The 22,439-nt window shown below is 41.0% G+C and overlaps 1 protein-coding gene across 1 annotated transcript; it reads left to right on the plus strand.

Moving 5' to 3' along the window:
• Window positions 1-517: 517 nt before the first annotated feature.
• On the plus strand, window positions 518-5,748 carry LRAT (lecithin retinol acyltransferase). Its single transcript, XM_073341424.2, has 2 exons — window positions 518-1,115; window positions 4,372-5,748. Exons 1-2 carry the CDS (start codon window positions 570-572, stop codon window positions 4,522-4,524), a joined length of 699 nt encoding a protein of 232 aa, XP_073197525.1. The 5' UTR covers window positions 518-569; the 3' UTR covers window positions 4,525-5,748.
• The last annotated feature ends 16,691 nt before the right edge of the window (window positions 5,749-22,439 follow it).

Raw genomic sequence — 22,439 nt, forward strand, 5'->3', positions numbered from 1 at the left:
TACTTTGAGGTCCCCACTTACAGGCTGTAGCTGTACACAATTTACGCCCATAACGAAATCAGTGTAGCTCAGGAAAGCTTATGCTCAAATAAATTGGTTAGTCTCTAAGGTGCCACAAGTCCTCCTTTTCTTCTAGTGGCACTTGTGTCATTCATAACTTCCCTCAATGGCCATTCATTTTATTCCATCGCTTCCCTCTCTCAGCTTTGAATTCCTGCAAACGGACACATTGTTCGACTGCCTAGTTCCCTGGCCCCTCTCCTCGCGAACAGGCGATCCAGAAGCCAGGAGCTGCCCTGGGGAGGAGCTCTGCCTCCCAGAGGCTTCAACAGGGCAGCAGCATCAGGGCTTGCCCAGGAGACGTTTTTCAAGCGCTGCTTCTGAATAAAGGTTTATTTCGCTCACGGTTGGAAGCCGCCCACTTCCCTCTCAGCCAATCGGGGTTGCGCTTGCTTGTGGCCCCGCCACTCCCGCCTGCCCGCCCGCCGGGATAAGAAGGCGGGATGCAGGGGTGGCTGGCAGCATCCCGCCGCAGGAGGAAGGCCAGGGAAAGCCTCCAGGCCCGCAGCATGAAGAACCCCATGTACCAAGTGGCCTCCCTGCTGCTGGAGAAGCTGCTCCTCCTGGCCAACCTCAGGCTGTGCAGCGAGGGCCCCGGCGCGGCGGAGGAAGAGGCGAAGCCCGCCAGCTCCTGCGACGCCACCCGCTTCAAGCGGGGCGACCTGCTGGAGGTGCCCCGCACCCTCTTCGTCCACTTCGGCATCTACCTCGGGGACAACCGCGTGGCGCACCTGATGCCGGACATCCTGCCCGCCTTCACCGACGACCAGCGGCAGATCCAGCAGGTGGTGACCAACAAGAGGCTCGTCCTGGGCGTCCTGGCCAGAATGGCCCGCATCCGGGTGGACACGGTGGAGGACTTCGCCTACGGCGGCTCCATCCTGGCGAACCACATGGACGAGGCCTTCCCGAGCAAGGCGCTGTGCGAGGAGGAGGTGGCCCGGCGGGCGGAGAAGCTGGTGGGGGCCACGGCGTACAGCCTGCTGTGGAACAACTGCGAGCACTTCGTCACCTACTGCCGCTACGGCTCGGCGGTCAGCTTCCAGACCGACAAGGTAAAGCCCGCCCGGGGCCCTGCCTCGCTAGGGGAGGGGACGCACCCACCCCGGGTTGGCCTGGGGTGACTGGTACAGGTGTGTGCTGGTCCTCTGCCCATCTCCCCTCTGTGTCTGGGGGCGGGGGGAGCAAAGCGGAGCCGATCTGTTCGCTTTGCTGGCTGCCCCGCTTACCGTCTGACGTCCCGTGGAAACCCTACACGCTAGGACGAGCTACCTCCCCCTCCCTGGGCGGGCACAAATCACTACCAAAGGGTTTTTTTCTCTCCTGCTGGTAATAGCTCACCTTCCCTGATCACTCTCCTTACCCTGTGTACGGTAACACCCATTGTTTCATGTTCTCTGTGTATATAAATCTCCCCACTGTATTTTCCACAGCATGCATCCGATGAAGTGAGCTCACGAAAGCTCATGCTCAAATAAATTGGTTAGTCTCTATGGTGCCACAAGTCCTCCTTTTCTTTTTGGGGATACAGACTAACACGGCAGCTACTCTGAAAACAGCTTTAGAGTTACCTGGCGAACGGATTGGAAGTCCCCCTGGCCTCCCACCCGGCATGTGAGCCAAACACCTGCCCAGCTGGAGTGAGCGAGGACAGGACACAGAGTCTTGGAAGACTGGTGGCTGGGGAGACTGGAGAGGGAAACTGCCCCAGCAGGAGCCCCAACGATCTTGCTGTAACTTTAACCATGTCCTTCCCCTCTGTGAAAGGAGAGCTCACTCAGCCTCTTTCCCTCTGCATGAGCAGCATCAGTAGCTTAACGTGAGCCTTCTCTGGGGGGCAGGGGCAGGGGGTGGGAGGCTCCCTTCTCCTCCTCCCCCTGGTTCTTTGGCTGCTACTCCAAAAGCTGCTTGCAAAAGGAGTTGTCTGAAGCCATCATTAGCTGGAGGTTTTGAACTTTGTCTACATACTTCTAGTCCCTTGTCTAGTGTTTCCTAACACCCCGGAGCCTGAAAACTGGCAAGAGACAGTCTTAACACTTCAAATCTCCCATGAGGTCAAATGACCTGACATCCTGCAATGGACCATTAACGCTGAAAGGGATTTTGGTCCTTGACTGCTAATGGTTTGCTAGACTCAGCATGAAAGGAATCTGTCCACGCAGAGGGCCCAAAAATGTGTAAATACAGGTAGAAGTTACAAACTCACCCCTCTGTAGGTCATTTCCACCTGCCCCCAAAGGGAGTCTCCCCCCATTTCAAATCCAATTAGAATGCTTGGAAACGGGTTAAAACCCAAGGCTGTTTGGTTCCAAGCATTGTTATTGCTGCAAATCAAGCCCCCACCACCTCAAAGGCTAACTTAGTGGAAGAAACACAGACTCTTGAAATTGGCAAGGTTCTAAAAGTATGCGAAGAAAGAGGAATCTCATTGATAATGTGATCTGCCATAAAGGTACATTCAGAGTAAAGCATCCTCTATGAAATCAAACTCTAGGCTAGTATTTGACCTGAATAAAGTAGCTCTATTTGGCATGGGTGAGGAGGAAAGTACCCCCTATACCTGAAAGGGCTTGTGGCACTGATAAACCAGGTGTTTCATGGCTAATAATCTCTGAGCTGGGGGTAGGGAGACAGACAGTGAATTTGTTTAAAGAAGCAAGACTGGCATCAGTCGACGGGGGGGGGGAGGGAAATAAAGAAAAATAAAAGCAAATTTCTGCCAACAAAGCACACACCTCCCCCCCCCCCCTTCACCTTCTGATGATCTAAACCAATGATACGAAAATACTTTACTTTGAGGCACTGGATCCATGCTCTCTAGAAATGAAAAAGCCCAGCAACTCCGTCCATTTACCAGTTTTTAGTTAAACCTACTAGGTTCTCAGCAAATCCTGTGCCACCAGAGAGATCATGGATTTTGGAAAAGAGCTGGCAGGCCTTTCCTCCCCAGATAAAAGAAATGTACAGTTGCCACATTATGAGGTGTCTGAAGTCAGTGATAGCAGCAGCCCAAGGCTAGTTTGGAAAGGAGTCCCCCACGCACTTTACAAGCCTACAAAAGTAAACATGTCAGATTTATTTAGGTAGCGCAAATAATTTCTCGCAGTGAAAGCCATGTTTCTGCGTGATAATTATGTTGGAGCACATACTACCCTGTGTGCTCATTTCAGCCAAGGAACAGAGGCTAGTCAGCTTCTTTATTATTATTATTTTTTATTTAAAGTAAAATATTTAATCTGTGTGCATTAGTAGTGGAGCACTTTCCATGAGTTTGAAAGCTTTGCTAGGTTTTACAGAATCAGAACAGATTTTAATTGGTGTTACTATTTAGCACCTCCAGAATAACAGAGTTTTTGTGTGTGGCTTGAATAGTCCAACAAACAGCTTGGTGAGAGGATAGGCTGTGTAAAATCTCAGTTGGGCTCAATCTTCACAATTCTTAAAAAAAAAAAAAACCTTGTTTTTTTTCCAAGTGTACTCCCTGAGAAGTAGGTCACTTGGTGCTGAGGCCTGGTTTCCGTAAGTAAGCAATCTTTTGAGCAGTCTAGTCAATACTCAGCTCTCTGATCCGAAGTTACTGTATACTGGCACTGCAGCCACAGACTGCTGCAAAACACTGTTTCACTGTCTCTCCCTTCCCCATCCAACGCCAAGCAGGATCTTGGATGTTTTATTCAGCAGGAGATCAAACAGAATTAATGGCATTTTAAGGGATTGCAAAGACTGACTCCAGGCGTATTTCAGTCTGAAATCTGTAGTATGTAAAGGGGAGAGGGGAGTGTCTCTATGAAAGCGTAATTTTCCAGTAGATGCTAACAGTCAGTTCACCAGAATGGCTTGCCCACCATCCTATCCACTTAAATTCTCCTGCCATGTAGGTTTCACACCAAATTACAATCAGTTACAGGTTTTGCAAGTCATGAAAACAATTTCCAAGTTGCTTAGAAATAACTTAACCGGCAGCTAAATTTAACCTCTCTGCAGTGACGTTGATCATCAAGAAAATAAAGCGTGATTCATTAGACAACTAGTAATGAACTCTTAAGATAGGCTTGGCCTCTCTAAGGACCCGATCCTGCATGCACTGCAGTCAGTAGTAAAGCTCCTACGGACTCCAATGGGGCCAGGGGCAGTTTCTAAGGGGAATAGATCCCTTTTCACTCACCCAGCCATCCCTTTCTAGCCCACAGAAGTTGAATCCCTGGTACAGAGCAGTCTTTGATGGTCTGCTTTCTCCTTGCCCTCACCAATACCTATCAGTTTAGAATGATTTCATATTTAACTGTGAACCTTTCCCTCTGACTTTTGCAGTTCTGTGAAACAGTGAAGATGATTATTCGGGACCAGAGAAGTGTTCTTGCTTCAGCGCTCCTGGGATTAGCATCTATAGTCTGTCTGGGTTTGGCACCTTCCACCACCCTGCCCACTATCATTATTCCATTCTTTCTGTGGATGGCTGGTTAACAGCAGCACCAGAGTCTGTCAGTGCCTGTACATAGAACGTATAATACTGTATTTATAAAAGCACAAATTACTTATCAGCAGTTGTGTAAAGAGAAAAAAATGTGACCTGTAACTTGTGTAATATTTTAATCACATCTTTATCCAGAACACAATGTACAAAGAGTAGCTTACTGTGTAAGCCAAATAAACCAGATTTCCTGAAAATCTCACAGAAGGTGAATTTAACACACCTTCCAAGCCATGAAAGTGTGTGTGTGTGCGGGGGTGGGGTGGGGTGTTTGATATAGTTCTGCTCCCTGCTTTCAGTCATAAATTCATCTAGTGAATTTATTTTATCAGGTATCTCTTAACTCTGTGTATCCAAGTGCCATATAAAATAGTGAAGATTAGAGTTTCATCCTGAAAGCAGATGATAGAGGCCATCTAAGTACCTAGGCAGAAATGATGGAAGCTGAAAACAAGCTAATTTAACTTCCATATGTATGTATTTTGCATTCAGAAAAGTTACTGTTTCTAAATCAACTTGTATTAAGCCTAGAAATATCTTTTAATGGAAAATAAAAGCAGCCTCAGGATTGTATTCTGCATTGGTAAAAACTCCTAGTTAAATATTGTTTCCTGTACTACTGTGTGTGGCCAGATCGGTACTGCCCATTCAGTTCCTTTCTGAGAGGTGTTCACAAATCATATATCCATTTTAATTGCACAAACTCTGTACATCCTGAACAGCTTTTTGTCTGGGTTAAGTTGCAAGGAAAGCCTGCAGTTCCTCAGAATTTTCCTTGCTAGTAAGTGTCAGTGCAGCCAATATAATTCAGTACAGGGGGTTTCAGAAGATATGGAACAAAGCAATTTGGTTGGTGAAGACTAGTAACATGCAAACCAATAAGAATTTTCCGATGTTCAGGAGAGAAGGAAAGAGGCCTATTTTCTCTTCTCTTCCCTCGGTAATGGGAGCAGTGTGGGTGCCATAAAGTGTCATGAGTCTCTGTGGCAGATATTACAGTCAAGGTACTGTAATTTAACACCTATACATACCACATACCCCTTAAAAATTATACATCTTTCATACACCAAATGTGTGAATATTTAACTAGAAGCCAGCAACTTTTTGAAGAGCATGTGATATATGATTCAAGGGCTTTTTGGAAAATATTGCTATTCTTAACTCAGGCTGATACCTTTTTATCTCAGACCTCTGTGGACTCTTTCCTTCAAAATCCAACCCTGTCTAGTCACTCATTTTGAGTGACTATTCTATTTCTATTATTATTATTATTATCTACAGTGTTTATTGCTGTTTTGTAAACATGCCTTTTCTGTGTACTGAGGCATTTAAGCATTATTCTGCCTCTACTTTTAAATCTAAAGCATGCATAATCTCCAAATCTTGTCTCTTAACAGTGAAAGCTCAATGTACCACAGTCAATTAAGAACAATATTAAATAACAAAAAATGCCTCCTTTACTACCATTTCTACAATAAGATTTACTTTATCTTTATTTAAGAAACAAAAAAACCCCAACTGTTTGAAGTGTGGTATCTTGAATTAAGTGTCTGCTCTGTTGCTAATAGCAGTGTCTCGTTTTGGCTACTCCACTACAACCGACTGAAAATGTAAAGACCAAGGATGAAATCCTGATCTTATTGAAGTCAATGGCAAAACTCTCATTTCTTTCAATTGAGATAGGATTTCACCCCAGACCTCAATACCAATGCAGAACTGTATTTAGAATAAATTATATGTTCAGCTTGCAGTCATGCTCCAAAGCAGCTGGATTTAAACTACCACTAAGTTGTTATAAACAACTTGCATTCTTTTAAAGAAAATCCTAAGGTGCCAACCTACAGCAAATTTTTAAACTAATGTGAAATGCTTTTCCATAACATATGTATCATAACCTCTGCACAGATTCCATTGCATTTTTTATTTACTGTACATAAGGTCAGCACTGTATAATTATATAAATATAATTCATTTTTATATGTTTACTTGTGTTCTGAAATTGATGAGCATAATGGAATAGCACTTCCCTAACAATGTTTATCCCAATAGGATACTGAGCAATCCTTTAAGACATATAAGGTATCAAATTACATTTTACGTCTGCCCCTCCCTTTTATTTGGGATTTGTAAGAATTCCAGTAATTCTCATGAGTCAGTTACAGAATAAACAATGGGTCCATGATCAATAAGATCATCATAGTTAGGATTGTTATGAGGTGAGTGTACTCGCAGTAGCTGTAATATCAAAGGACTGATGTTGCCGCTTTGCTAATGGGGATGGGACAACCAGGGATATTTGGGGAAAGATGTGATTTGTCTGAAAACTTTGTTAGATGACACCGGGCACCTGGAACAGACACTGGGTTATTGTTCAGTCAGATCTAGTAAGTGAAAATTGCTCCATAAAGTATCTTTAAGGAATACTTAAGACATGCTCAGACTAAGCCTTTTAAACCTGTGATACACTTGCTGTATTCTCCTGATTATTCACAGGAGGACTTCAGTTATGCCCTTATGCACTTAGGAGTTTTCATACAGTCCCCGATTCAGCAAAGGACTTAAGTCCTATTAAAATTAAGAATATGCTATTTTGGCTTGCTAAATTGGGGCCATAGATTGAGCAGATCTAACACCTGTGTCGATTCTTGGATTGTTGCTCTGAAGTCTCAAACTTGAAATTTCAACACCAACTATTTTTCTAATGACTATTTTTGCTAATAGAATACTCTATTTAAGGATTATGAATAGCCTTTCAGACCCAGGCTCAAATATGAATTGTGACATTACTGAAAGGAAGGAACTAGTTATTATAATGGACAAAACACAGGGCAGTATCATCATTGAAATTTTGCATGTGTTATAAGTGCAGGATTGGCACAATATACAGGTAACTATGGAGGATGGAGTAGATAGGGAGTGGAAATATAGAAGTTGCATTTCATTTTAGTTGGTTCTTTGTATGATTCTTTTTGAGGGCGGTGGATCTTCTTTAAGAACCTTAATGTGCAATGCGGGGACCTCAAAGGACAGGAGTCTTGCGTTGCTGGGAACGGTTAGTAGTGAAGACGTCAGGTTAAAAGGACACATTTCATGATTACCATACAAAGGTAAACAAAAATTAAAAACTTAAGAAGACAATGTCAGGGTGGAAAAATGTTTTTAAAAACCATAGATTGTTAAAATTCAAGTTCTAATGTTTTAATCACTTGATGCTATGGTCCTTTTGTGTATTAGCTTGATGAATGAAAATAGACTAGTCGGTTTCTAGTTGACTTCTCTTTCAGGTCCTTATGCACTAGCACTCTGTTACAATGTGTAGGTTGTAAAACTGCTGGGGAATGTGTGTGGGTAAGTAAGATACCATTGAGATTTAAATGCGGCGGGGGGGGGGAGTCATGGCAATATTTGTCAGTATTAGGTTTTGGGGAACAAATGAAACTACATTTTTGGCGACATATGACCTGACAGCATCTGTGTGGGATTCAGAACGAAAGCTACAGAAGCAAGACAAATTCTCTGTTATGGCAACCGTAGGTCTGGTTTGTCCATATTGTGTGTATATGTGTTATATAATTAAAGGGTCTCAAAACATAGTATGATATAGTGTTGTGTGAGAATGCATCCTATGTTAGAAAATCAGTGGTTTGTATGCTCTGACTTTATATTTGAATATTAAATGGAAGTGATCAGATAACAAATGGCTCCTGGAGGTGCAAACTGCTTAAGCTCTGTAATACTTTAGGCCCCAATCCTACAAACACAAACATATTCTTAAATTTACTACATGAGTAGTCGCATTGATTTCAAGTAAAAGTGTGTTTGCAGGATAGGGGCCTTATATTGTAATACTGTGATTCATTCAGCAACTGTGTTTGTGATGTACCTATTTGTGTAGTGATCTTGCATGACTTTATGCTGTTGAAATAAATTGCCAACTCAACTCTTATTATTAAAAAAAAGTTTACATCATTTACACAATTACTCTCTCTAGAAATCACTGTGATGCCATGTCTATGTCTACGAGCTCAGGCCCGCAGACAGAGACTTGTTAGCTCAAGTATGAAAAGTAGTGTAGCCATGGTAAATACTCTGTGGGTAAGTACTCAGCGTGGTGGAGACATGTCACTGCTGCCCATACGACCATGGCTACACTGCTATTTATTCTCATGTGAGCATGTGTACACAAGCTGGTAATCATACCCCACCTCATAGTGTAGACATAGCCATAGAAGAATAGAACCTTAAGTGTGGAATAAGCAGCAGGAACAGAAGAATGTTTATGACGCTCTTTTCAAATAAACTTTTTACTAATAGTAGAAAACAGGATGAGAAATCTAGATAATAGAATAATCATAGTGGGAGGGGGAAGGAGGATCAAAGCTCAAATGCAGCTTGCTTCTCCATTGTATCTCAGTCTAAATTTTTACCTGCTTAATCATAATCACCTCTTCTCCCATTAAACACCCACAGTGGCTCAGCAGGACTTCTCACTGTATTAGTAAACTGCTAATGTTAACCCCTTTAGTGTTGATGATAGTTACAACCACTTTTGGTTTGGAAGTTAAAATAATTCTTATCTCTCACCTCCTTTAATGCTCACCTGTACTTCACATGAGGTCCCAAAATCTTTGAAATAATACTATAAATTAATATATAAATATACACAAAATTAATACAAATACAACATATTCAGTAAAGTTTCATATAATTGGGCTATTATGAAGCTGCAAACTTCATACATTTCTGGCCACAACACCACAAATGTTATAGGTCCAAATTTTTCAAGATATTTAGGTATTGCTGCACTCAGTGTTACAGACTCCTAAATCAGTTAGGCCTTGCCTCATTTTCAAAAGGATTTAGGCACTTAGGAGTCTAAGTCCCATAGACAGTGGATGGGATTTAGACTATCTAAATCCCCTTTGAAAATGAGATGTAGGCTCCTAAATCAGTTAGACATTGCAATCCCAAGCACAGCACTACATTTAAAAATCGAGGCTATAGTGCCAAAATCAATACATAAAGATTTTCCAGATGAGAAGTAGTATATATTCACCCAGGTACTCAAAACCAAAGTGACCCAAATTTGTGTTTCATACATGTAATAAACTTTGTTTAAAACCTATATGGACACAGTGTTCCGAGCCAGAGCACAATGAAATAACATATTTTCTAAAACTGCCAAAATTGGGATTTCAGGGATCTACAATTTATTTTCCGTTCACGTACATGAATGTTCTTTAACCTATAATTCTTCATGAACCTAATCACTGTAAAAAGACCCATTCTTCTACAGTGCATTCCTGTGCAACTCTGACACATAATGTGCATAACACAAACAGCTATGTATAATCACATTTTTATGAGAGAACAAATGTCTATAGCACTTCAAATGCTCACATTGATTTTTGCTATTCTGACTGTTGCAGTCTTTGCTGGGTTCCACCAGATGCCAATTTTAACTGTGAAAGAAGTAACTCAACATAGAGATACTCTGGCAATTGTAGATACTCTCTAAAGATTCTCCAAATCATTAATTCAGAGCTGCATAACTATTCCCCTCTGGAGGCAATATAGCATAATTAGTGGGGGCAGGAATCATCCACCTTTTTAGAGTTATGCTCCACAGATACTGGAGAAATCAGTCAACATAAATTAACATTTTTCATTTCTTGATGTACTTCTAACAGCACAATCAAGTATCTGTTCTCACATCTTTTAATATTAATGGGTTGTTCACAACACTTCTAACTGACTTACCTCACAATTAAGGTAACCTAGAAGTTGCACAATGTCATTGTAGATAGAGCTTGGAACAGAACACCCAGGTCTCTAGTTATGTTTACACTGCAGCTGGGAGCAAGCCTCCCAGGAAAGGCAAACAGATTCATAAAAGTGGGGCTCAAACTAGTGCAGTAAAAATAGCAGCAGTGTGGATGTTGCAGCTGGGGTGGCAGCTCAGACACTGAAGTCCCCCCAGACCCTAAATGTAGCCCAAGCCACAAGATCCACACTGCTATTTTTAATATGCTAGGCTAGCCTGAGTCTATCTACCTGGACTGGGAGGTTTGCTCCCAGCTGCAGTGTAGACACGCCCTAATACAGAACCAAGATGCAGTCAGTCAGCCACATTGGCTTTCATAATGTGTACTAAATCTATCTGCAACTACTGTTCTAACCACTGTAGACAATTCTGCTCCTAAAGCCAGGAATGACTGATGCCCAGCATCTTAGTGTTGTCTCAAAAACAGTTTTGTAAGCCATTGGCAAAAGTGTGTCATACCTCTGCTCTCAGGGCTGGTCCACATAGAAAATAACAGCCTATATCTGCTACTATTTGCGCCTTTATCTCAAATGAAAGACATACAGCTATAGTCTGGCTCTAAAGGTCATAAGGCCTGACCCAGTTGTATTAAAACAGGGAAAATCTGATTGTATAATTAAAGACTGCTTCCTAGTGTATAATCACATGGAGGCACAATTAAAGTTGCACAGACAACCTTAATTCTGGCAATTCCTAATTTTTGAATGCTTGGTTTTGCAGATAATGTTATGTTATATAATATAGGGTCCCTCTTTAGTGTACTTGTTGAAATGATTTTATTTAGATGTGGATTTTGATGTTAATTTTTTATTATTGTATGTTTATTGTTTGTATTTTGGCTCCTGGGAGCTGTCTCTAAGTACAGTGTGAGGTATGTTTTCAGGATACTGAAAGTTTTTCATGTGCATCAACAGAGTGGAAGACCTTGCTTGGGTAAGCTCCATAAAGGTCAGAACTTGATTTAATAAACGTTCCTTTCAAGAAAGCAAGCCTTGTTCCTGAAGGTATGAAATTAGCACTTACTGGGGAGTTGGTACTTCAGAGCGATGCTAATAAGCTATAGAGCCTTTCACTTTTACATTACTAGTTTGAATCCAGCACATGTGAGAAGGGATCAAAAGATGTTCTCATCTACTGGATATTTGGTGCTTTATCATAAGAGATGTGTAGGGTGGGTCCTAGTTTGAGCTCTCACATCTCAAACGCAACACTATACTTTGCAATAACTGGCAGACTCTTCAAAGAGGCCAAGGACTGCATGAGTCATGGAGACTGAACTAACCCTGTTCACCCATGGAGACTGACCTACCTCTAGAGGAAGTCCCTCCTCTGTCCCCCGGATAAAAGGTGAGGCATGCTGACAGGACACTGTGTGATAGATGGGGGACTTCATTCAGCAGAACTCTCAACTCAACTCCTTCTGCCACTAATGGTCAAATAGGCTAACTCTTTTATCAGTACTGAATTCATACAATTTTTTACAGTGAAGGTTATGGTTATATGCAAATTATTTCCAATATGAAAAATTCTCATTACATAATTTGCATAAAATATTCCAGAAGGAACTGCACAAAATGTCAAAGCTGTGCGACAGCAGAGACCAATATTTAATTGCTCTTTCCAATTCCTTGCTTGGAAAGCTGTGCTTCAACTCCACCTCCTGGCTTCATGGTCCCTCTAGTAACCAGCCTCTGCAGAGTCCTAAACAGATGCTCCAGAGGGTTTGCACAACCCAAAAGAGTGGTTTGTAGACAAAACTAAAACAGCTGGGATATGTGGAAGCAGGGGACACCCAATCATCTGAGCTAGGACTCCATGAGCTATTTCCAATACAGGACTTAGGGCCAGCCCTGTATTGCCATGAACCATAGAACTAGCACCCCAGGTCACATAGGCAAGTTTCCCCGCTACAATACAGTACTGCATAACTAATCCGTTAACGGCAGCAGCAGAACATCAGATTGTAGCGGGGAAACTTGCCTATGTGACCTGGGGTGCTAGTTCTATGGTTCATGGCAATACAGGGCTGGCCCTAAGTCCTGTATTGGAAATAGCTCATGGAGTCCTAGCTCAGATGATTGGGTCCCACAGTCTTTATACAAAACTTGCACTGAATTAATTTGGAATTCTGCACATGTAGTAAGTTAGGCTATGTCCCTGACAAAGTCATGGAGACCAAAAGAAATGGAGGCAGCAGTAGCATTTCTTCATACTATAAACTAGCCCTTAGGAGCTAATAATCACAGGATCCAGCATCGTTCTATTTTCCCTTTTCTGTCCCACCTCCTGGCTTACTCCTACTGGTGGTGCCTCTGTCACAGGATAGGTAAGCTAAGGGGCCAGATGCCAGAACAAGAGGGGTGGTTCAGCTGCTAGGGAAGGTTCATAATTCAATGATTACTAATTTATTTAATCGACAGACTTTAGATTGGGAATGAGGGCTATTCAAAAACTAGCCTGGAGGAAGCACAAGAACTTGTACTGTAGGTAATAACCTTGCTTTGCGAGTGAGATAAAACTCTTTGAATGTAGACCTTTTCTAGCTGTAATTTCTATGCTGGAACCCATAAATCCAACGGTATCAGAGTGCAGACATTGCTCGAGAACCATATCTCATCTAGAATTATGAAATATTTTGGAATTAGTCTGAAGGATAAAGCTTTGGGACTTAAAGCTCTTATGGGCAAACTAAAAAAACAACAGTTGTAGAAAACTAATTAATTTCATCAGTAACTTTTTAAATTCAATTTGTCTATTTTGGGGATATTTGTGTTAGAATACAAGGTGTCTCCTTGACAGCCACTACTTGATACTGCAACAAAGTCACAATTCTGTGTTTGTGACAACATAGTCTGTTGCCATGGGAAGCGTTAAGATGTCAGAACTTCAGTATTATGACTTGACTGCATGATTAAGCAGGAAGAGAAGATGGGCTGTGAGGGAGACACTTGTTTGAACACACAACGCCCTCCCCCCCCTTTGGTCATTAGAAAAAATAGCAAGGGGAAGGTATTAAAATGATCCAAAGATTTATTTGATTAGTATGATCAATCTAAAGTGTTCTCCTGTATGAAAGTCCCTCATTAACTCAGCAGATCCATTCAGCTGAATGAAGTCTCTTCATTACTGAGCACACACAGTAAGTGGCATGGGCTTTGTGTTTGTCCCCTTGAAATAAATGGGAATTCTGTCATTGACTTCAGTGGGAGCAGGATCAGAAATTTAATTTTTTTCCTGGCCTCTGTTGCTAATCCCTACAGAAATCTTGTTGACATGTCAGAGCTGCAGTCCCTAATCACTATGAGCCTTGATTTAAATTATGACTCACATATTTGTATAGACTCACTCTAATGTATAGATTTAGTAGCTTTATTTAAATGCACCAAGCTGGTGCTTATTTAGCACTCCCCAAATGTCCCCTTCTAGCATGCGCCAAGTCTTCTGTAAAATCTGAGATGCATGTTTTCTCTTTCCTTTGGTTGTTCTGAAGTCCTGATCAGGAATAGCTAGAATTTCTCTTGATATTGCACACACACATGTATAATTACATCCCATATTCCCTTATACTGAAGCTGGGTTTTTTAGTGCCTCTCTTCATGTCAAATATGTTCCTTGAGTTTCTTTTGGACTCAACACTAATGTGCCAATTTGTCACGAAGAGAAAAATTAACAGTGGGCTCAGTGGTCCATTAGGTTGTCATTCATGTAGTTGTGCAGCAGGAAACATGGTTGTATTTTACATGGGATGGAAAGACCTATTGTATAGCCGGAACTATATTCCGTTGAGTTTCATGACTTGTTTCTTTCTTGGCAACTAGCTTCCTTTATTCCAAGGTGCAGTTACATGTCTTGACCTTTCTGTTTGCAGTTAATATATCTATGAATACGTTGTATTCTTGCTAATCTTTCAGTGAAAGTTGGATAATATCCCAAATGGCTAGTCAAAGTTCATGGCTTTAGGGATGTTCAAGTTGGAAGTAGAAATTGATGGAATCTAGTATTTTCTTTGATGCAATCTTGTTTTGTTTACAAGGAATGTACAAAGTCCAGCTTCTCTGAATGGAGAAGGACCCAAGAACAAAAGAAGCAGTTTCTTAGCTTACAGCCTCAAGCCTCTTTAACTTGCAGACCCTAAAGCTCTCTCTCTAGCTTTTTCTAGAGTTACACTGTGCTCACAGGCCACTGTTTGGCTTTCTTGAGTTTTGCCTCTGCCTGTTCTTGTCTGTCCTAAGTTTTTATGTGTTCTCCCCGCCAACCCCATGTGTTAACACATGATAGGAAAACTCCAAGCCATTCACTGTGATAATCAAACAGTATGACAGATAAGAAGAATCCAAAGTTGTGAAGTCTTATGGTCCCAAGATATCCATAATTATGTGGTAAGTTTTGGGCTGATGTCAAGCCAAATTCACTGGTATTTTTGTTGTAACAAGATTAACTTGACTTTATGGTAGGCAACACCACAGCATCCATTTTAAGTTATTAGTGTTTAACTTGCAAAGAGCGAAGCTGAATGCAGGTTAAGTTGAACAAGTAGAACTTTATTAAATCCTCTGCACTGCACTATGGGCTAAGTTGCTTCCAGCCTAGCTCCCTGTATTCCTTATTCTACTGGTGTTCCATCAATAAGAGTCCCTTCAGGGCACATGGGTCTACTGATTCCAGTTCCAGTGATCAGGAGACAACCAGTATATACTGTACAATTTTTGTTATGGTCTGAAATTTTTCTTGAGGGCCTTCATGTACCAGCTGAAATAAAATACTAAGTACTAAACTACTAAAAAACAATACGACAATTTGTACTTATCTCTGACAAGTAGCCAGGGCAGCTACCAGTGATGGTGCAAAGGATAAGAAAGGCCTTCTACTCCCTCCTGCAGCTCACAATGTACCTTGAGGAACCCACCTGGGGCATGTCATCCAGCAACCTTCCCTAGTCTCCTCTAAATGGGGAACAGTTGCAAGAGCTGGTTTGTGAGAGAGAAGCTTATAAGGCCTCTTGACATCATCATCATTCTCTCAACTCTAATTCTCTCTTATTTATTGTATTGCTATTGATTATTGGTCCTTCATCCCATTTCTCTTCTAGGACTGCAACACTTCAGCTGCCCAATTTCACTGCCCATTATATTTCTTACATTCCTTCTCTTCCCTACCCTCTCTTCCTCCTTCCCTTTGAAACTCCCTGCCCACAAATGCCCTCTTTTTTACTCATTTCCTTCTCAATTCAATCCTTCTTCTCCACCACTTCAGCCTTGAATGTCTCCCCCAAACCCTACATTTTTGAAACAAAATTATATTAACTCATAAACAGATGTAAAATCAACATGGAACTAACATGGTAGATGCTTGTTATCGTGCTGATCATACTGCTATGTTGTATCTATTTTTCTCCACTCTGATTTTGTCTTTTAGACTGTAAACTCTTTGGGGCAGGGACTGTCTTCCTATATGGCATGGGAATCAGCTCGCTTTTTTTAACATTAAAGTTGCCAGAGCTCAGTCTATATTAGAGCTCCTATGCTTGGAGGAGCAGCATTGGTGGTGGTAGAACAGTGACATTCCCAAAAAGTCGAGAGACAAGGTGGATGAGGTAATATAATTTATTGGACTAACTTCTGTTGGTGAGAGAGACAAGCTTTCAAGCTACTCTTCTTCAGCCCTGGCTTGCTCAAAAGCTTGTCTCTCTCACCAACAGAAGTTGGTCCAATAAAAAAAAAAATTACCTCACCTGCCTTGTCTCTCTAATATCCTGAGACCAACCCAGCTACAACACCAGTGTTCCCAAAAATGTCTAGTGTTGATGTCAGCTGTAGAGATCCAAAATCAAGTGAAACTCTCTGGTACTGATTACATTTTGCACTAAGGATTTGGACTGTTCCCATGTGCACTAGAGAAACATTTGTGCAAGTCCTTGCAAACCAAAGCACCCTAGTTTTGCACAGTCCTATGCTTTTTAAATAACATAATATCCCCACCTAGTGGCTAGCTAGGAAGTGACATTATCTACTGTAATAATATGGTATAAGAAGCCATTATTTATCATTATAACTTCCCCTCCTTATAATCTACCACTACCCATACAGCAAAAACCATTGTTCTTCTTTCCATTAAATAAATAAGAAACAATTAACTTTGGATCCTACTAATATAACGTAAAAGAAAAGTAGACATTTGTTAAGGAGAAATTAATTAACCACAAAAAAGTACTGGACATTTCAGTTTCTTTGTTTCATCTCTGTTGGATCCCTGACGTAATTAAGGTTTGGAGCACTTCAGTGTTACTTTATGCTTTCTTCATTGGTGCTCCCTATGACTGCTCTTGCTTATAGTTTTCTTCACGACCAGCTTTGATTGCAGGATTAGGCTCTCTATGAGCAGCAATAATTAGGCATAACAGAGGGATTCAAGAATGCATTGATAGCCTTACTTAATGGGGTCTACAAAACACTAATGATGGTAAGTGATGGAAAGCTAATTTATATATATCTTTAGATATAATTTATAGGTTGAGGAACCAGAAAAAGGAGTATGTTACTTCTATACAGAATCTCAGATGAATCTCAGAATTAGCACTATGTCTTCTAAGCTACCGGAAAGATATAAAGAACTCTGCAGGGAAGTGTCATGAGTGGCATAATTATCATAGACATCTACGGTCTGAGTTTTCTGGGCTTCAACACTTGATGGCTAGTTAGCCTCAAGTTTATAAATTGGAAGGATGTCTTTTGGACAAATCAATGGGTTTAAAGAACGCAGAGTTAGCTGGTGCTCAAAGTACTGAGAGACTAAAGTTCACTACATTTTCTAATAATTTCCCAAATAAATATTAGTGGAAATGTTTGCCATTAATGTTTGTCTAAACCACTATCAAGACCCTGAATTTTGGGTTATTTCAATTTAAATGAATGTTTAAATTCTATTCTCCACTTTTTCACTTAATGTATTTTATGGCAGGGTGATTGAACTGCTCCGAGGGTAATGTGATATAAAATTGTTAGCTTCCAGCAAGCTTTTAGTTAAAATCCAAGTCAAATCAGATGTAACCAAAATCATTTTCAGCTGATGGCTGTTTGGTTTGTATGCAATCAGTTGGTAATCTCCATCTAGTTCCCAAAGAATGTAACCACGTTACAATATTTCCACCAAAACTAGCACGAGTTGAATTCCTTGCTGACAGTCTTAGCAGAGAGGTCCCAAACTAAATAGTAATAGAGACTGTCTTCTGTCCTTTAGGGTGTGATTCCTTCAGAGTGAGTGTTAAGACATATTGGTAGGGTATTAGGAGGAAGCTCATTCTGAATCTGAAGGTGCATATACAGCTCTGATGTAGTGGAGAGAAGACTTTGGTCTCAAAGGCTCTCAATCTGATACCTTTCACAAACACTAAAGCAGCAAACAAATGTGTTTAATCACCACTGTACAGATATGCAGGGGACATGTCATCTATCACCCTTATTCATAATTGCATTTAACATTTCTGATTTTAAAAAATAATTAGAAATAGAAATGAAAGTATTCTGTGGCCATAAAAATGTGAAAGAATTGACAGGAAGTAGCGAAAGAAAGTTGTTCTCTACCTCCCTAGTCCTTTAGGCCATCTTTTTCCTTTTCTTCCCTTCCATTTTTTGACTTTCATTTCTGTTTCATATTATCATCTTTTTCCTTTTTTCTCCCCCACCCTCCCAATACTTCCAGTCAGCTTCTTTACTTCTATGAGCTACCATAACGAAACAATGATTTTTCTTATTGATTGACTGCGGGCACTGCTTGGCCATAGGGGCAAAAGATTTTGGAGGCAGATACACAAGGTGGCAATAACAAATAGGTGCTCTAATCCACAGGCCAATATACAAAGTAGTAGGTGTCTACCATGCTGAGACGAATTTGACTCTGCAGTGCGGGAAATAACACAAACACGTTATTAAAAGTTTTATACATCTGTTTATGTATGGTTTTCTTTTTAAAATCCTTCTTGTGGCTGAAATAAAGAAAGTTACAGGGCAAATTCTGCACTCAGGTGTATTGGCATAAATCTGGAGTAATTACATTTACTTAATTGAAATTACTCTGAATTGATGCTTGTGTAACTATGTGCAGAATTTTCCCCAAGATCTATGTTTAACATTTATTGTACATATACATGTACAAATTCAGAGTCTACTGACCTATTCTCCACAGATGTATTCCTCGCTCTGAGAACAGGTAATCACATCAAAAGAGGAAGAAAGTGATATAAAATGTTTTCTTCTAATGACTCCTTCAATAGTATCAGAATTCCATAGCTCATAATGAAAAAAATCTACTCTTTTAAAGAAGCAAACTGTACAAGAGTAAATGGCACTCTTGAAAAAGAAAGACCCTTGAGGCAGTATAACTTTATATAGGATGATTCCACTAAACAAGTATTTGCAGCTACCTGATGAAATGGAAACTAAAATAAAATGTATTGATGGATTGAATTGAAAGCTTTTTATAGACTGTTTACTATAATTAGATTTACAATTACATAGATTACATTTTAGGTCTAGGTTCTGTAGAGACCTTTGTCTAAACTTCAAAGGATGTCTGCTTCCTTTTAAACTATTTGCCCTACCTTCACATCAAACTTGTCAGAGTGCAGAAATGCTACATACCAGCTTTTCCAGCTCCGGGACATAGTAAAATTTACTCTGACAAAAAACCTTATGTTTCTATAAAAATGTATTATAACTGTAATAATAGTCTACTCTAGGAAAATATGTGATGAGACTTGCTAACATTCCAACCAAACAAAACAGAACAAAATTATTTACTATAGTTAGTTAAAATAGCTGGCAAAGAAAGGAAAAGCAACTTTCACACTTGACAGAAGTAAGATGAATGGGGAAAGATCTCAAATATACCCAAGGGAATAAATGGAATGATCTATGCAATATTCTACCCTTGTTCTACACGCTTCAGATCAGTGAGAGTTGTGAACAGATCTGCCACATTCATATAGTAAATTAGGGCCCACTGATATTGATGGGTGCAGGATATAGCCCCTAGGCAAATGGCACATTTTACTTGTGATTCCAGGTACTTTTTTAGCTAGAACTTATGCCAAATGTATTTTGTAAAGAGCAAGTAACTCTATTGTAAAATGCACCTTTTACACCTCTTTATTTAAGCCTTTGCTTATCAAGCCTAAAAAGATTAAAACATAGCTGTACTTAAGTCCTGATTCAGAAAAGCACTTAAGCATAGGATTAAGTGTTTTGCTGACTAATGATGATTTCCTCAATCAGGGTCTTGTTCTCCTGTCCTCCAAGTAGTTGTACATCAAAACCAGCAGAGTTAAACCTGGCATTAGTTCGGTGGTCTCAGTTTGGTTCCAGTGGACAGGTGTCTATGTCAAAAAACAGTTATCACAGCTGATATTGTCACACTTGTTGGCAGTTTTAGTAGAGGTGGGCATGATTTTAATTACCCTTCTACTTATATCACTTGTTCTTTGAAGCTTGACTACTGACAAACTCTTGAGTGGAGCAAGGGCAGCAGCTTCTCTTTTAAAGACCTACTCCCAACAAGTGTTACCTAAGAGAAGGAAGGAGGAGGGGCAATGGAATAAGGAAGAGCCAGAGAAGAAGGTAAAAGGAAGGAGAGAGAGGAGAAGGAATGGAGATGGAACTCACTTCTCATGCACATACTGCTGTTTATTTGATACGCTTACACAAGTGCATAGAAGATTTAAATTAACTAGGTTTAAAACTGTTTAATAAAAATGTGTTTTAGTAATCTTCTTGATGAAGAGGTTGGATAGTTTTGACATCGGTGTTTACTGCAAGATAATGACATAGGTTTGGAACATGCTTTCAGCCAATTAGATTTTCTCTTTCATTCCAGCCATTTTATAAAATAAAAGGAAGGCTGACAATAAATTTGTGCAATCTATTGGCTGCTGTGGATAGAAATTGGATAGTATTCATTTACTATTTAAAGAAATATTATTCAGTTTCTGTACACTACAATGGCAGACAGCAATACTCCGGAAGTGTCTGGTACAGCCCCACACAATGAGATCTCACATGCACAGAATCCAGAGAAACCCACTCAGATTTTTTTTAAAGTTAGAAAAGAAATATACTTAGCATACTGTAAAATAGCAATAACTAAAATGGAATTTCTTATTGGGTAGTAACTGATCTCAGGCAGTGGAAAGCCTGAGTTGCTGCCAAAAGGCACTGGCTTGTTAACATTACATACACTCAATTCCCTCATGTTAGAGATGTCATGACTAGTTTGGATGAGGTGAAAATGATTGTAGGCCCCTGCACTGAAAATGTGGTGACACTCCATGAAAAATGATATCACTGGGTACACTATTAAGCTTTTACTGTTAAAAGTATTAAATGTCAAACATATCATTAAAGCACTATTCCATTAATAACAATAATGGAACAAACCATCTCTTTAAAAAAAAAAACTGATAAGCTGAATTGTCTACCATGCCAAATTAGAAATGACTTAGAAATTGGAACCCATTTAAAATTAGACTAGAAGTACTGAAGCACGTTACTATAGGGACTAGAGTTATAATTTCTCTGATTCACTGGAATATGAAATTTAGCATTTCAATATTAAAGATGGGGAACTTCTTTAATGAGTTAAAAGTTATATGCTTTTTCTTTAATGCCCTCATTGCTGTGCAATCTGGGTGCAATAAGTACACAATACTTTGTAACAGCAAATTAAACTGCCCACAACCAACAAACTTTATAGACTTTTGGTGCAGCTGATGGATACCCATCAAATGTATATGACATGGGTACGGTTCTGCAGCCATGCTCTGACCCCTGAGGAATTTTGTTGTGGTTCTGAAAGTACTGTGTACAAATTATGTGGCCTCGAATTGCTACATTGCTGCGGCATTTAAGAGATGCCTAGCTCTATTATTTAATTTAATATAATGGAGAGAGAAAATAATTTTAAATTTCTCTCTCCTGCTATGCACCTATTTTGTAATTTTCAGTGGTTATTAACTGGTACCAATAGAGTTGTATAAAACTGATTCTTTTTGTGAATGTTTCTGTAATTTTGTTTCAGGTAACTTTGCACCTGCTCGATGTGCTACCTTTTAGCAAGGCTGTTTAAGATTGGATTTGTAAATCAAAACCTGTGAAAATGTATCTTAGTCTGATTGCAACTTGACATTTTCACTCAGCAATGGTCTGATTTTCAGAAAAGCTCAACAGTTACCAGACACTCCATCGTGCCCCCCCCATTTATGTTGCAATACATTAGTAAAAATGAAGTCACACTAAGCTGAGCAAAAACCACAAACTGCAGAGGTTTCCCCTCACTTTGGCTGTATTTGCAGCCCTGGGGATGCACATGCTGTACCCTAGCAGGCTGGGATTCACATGGGACACTGGGCCTCCAGCCTGGCTTCAGAAACACGGCTATGACTTTTCTCAGCGTCAAGATAACAAGCCTGCCCACGCGCACTTCACACCCCCTCCCTTCTCTTTCAAAGCCGCACTCAGATGGTAGCACCTCTCTCATTGGCTCCTTCATACCCTCTTTTTAATTGGTCGCACACCCACCCTCAACCTCCAAGGTTTTTAAAAGCTTTCCCCGCCCTTCTCGGCTCTCGACATGTTCTGATTGGTCGCCGGCGCCTGTCAATTTTGTCAGGTGCCTACTCGGGCGGCTGCTGATTGGGGCGCTGGGGCGTTAGATGGTGCCTCGCGCCGAAGAGTGGGAAAGTCGGTCGTGGTGGTGGCGCCGAATATCACGCGCGCGAGAAGGGCGGTGGCGGGTGAGGCGCGAGGTGCTCGCGCTGCCATTTCCCCGTCCCCAGTCCCGGGAGTCGCCGTTGGCGGTAAAACTCTCCCGGGAGGGGGGCCGTTCAACGTTCTGTGTAACGGTCCCACCTCGGCGGGTGGGGCCGGGTATCTTCAGCCTGAGGTCCCTGCCGCGCCGCTGGGATGGGCGGCGGCTGACAGCCCGGCGCGGGTGCGGCCCCAGAAGCCCCGTGGGGGGAAGCGGGCGTAGGGCTCTGGATGGAAACGCGTCGCTGTGACTGTTGCTCCAGTGACTCCGAGACAGCACCAAGAGACC

This window comes from Lepidochelys kempii, chromosome 4 (genome assembly GCF_965140285.1).
Source record: "Lepidochelys kempii isolate rLepKem1 chromosome 4, rLepKem1.hap1, whole genome shotgun sequence".
Classification (NCBI taxonomy): Eukaryota; Metazoa; Chordata; order Testudines; family Cheloniidae; genus Lepidochelys; species Lepidochelys kempii.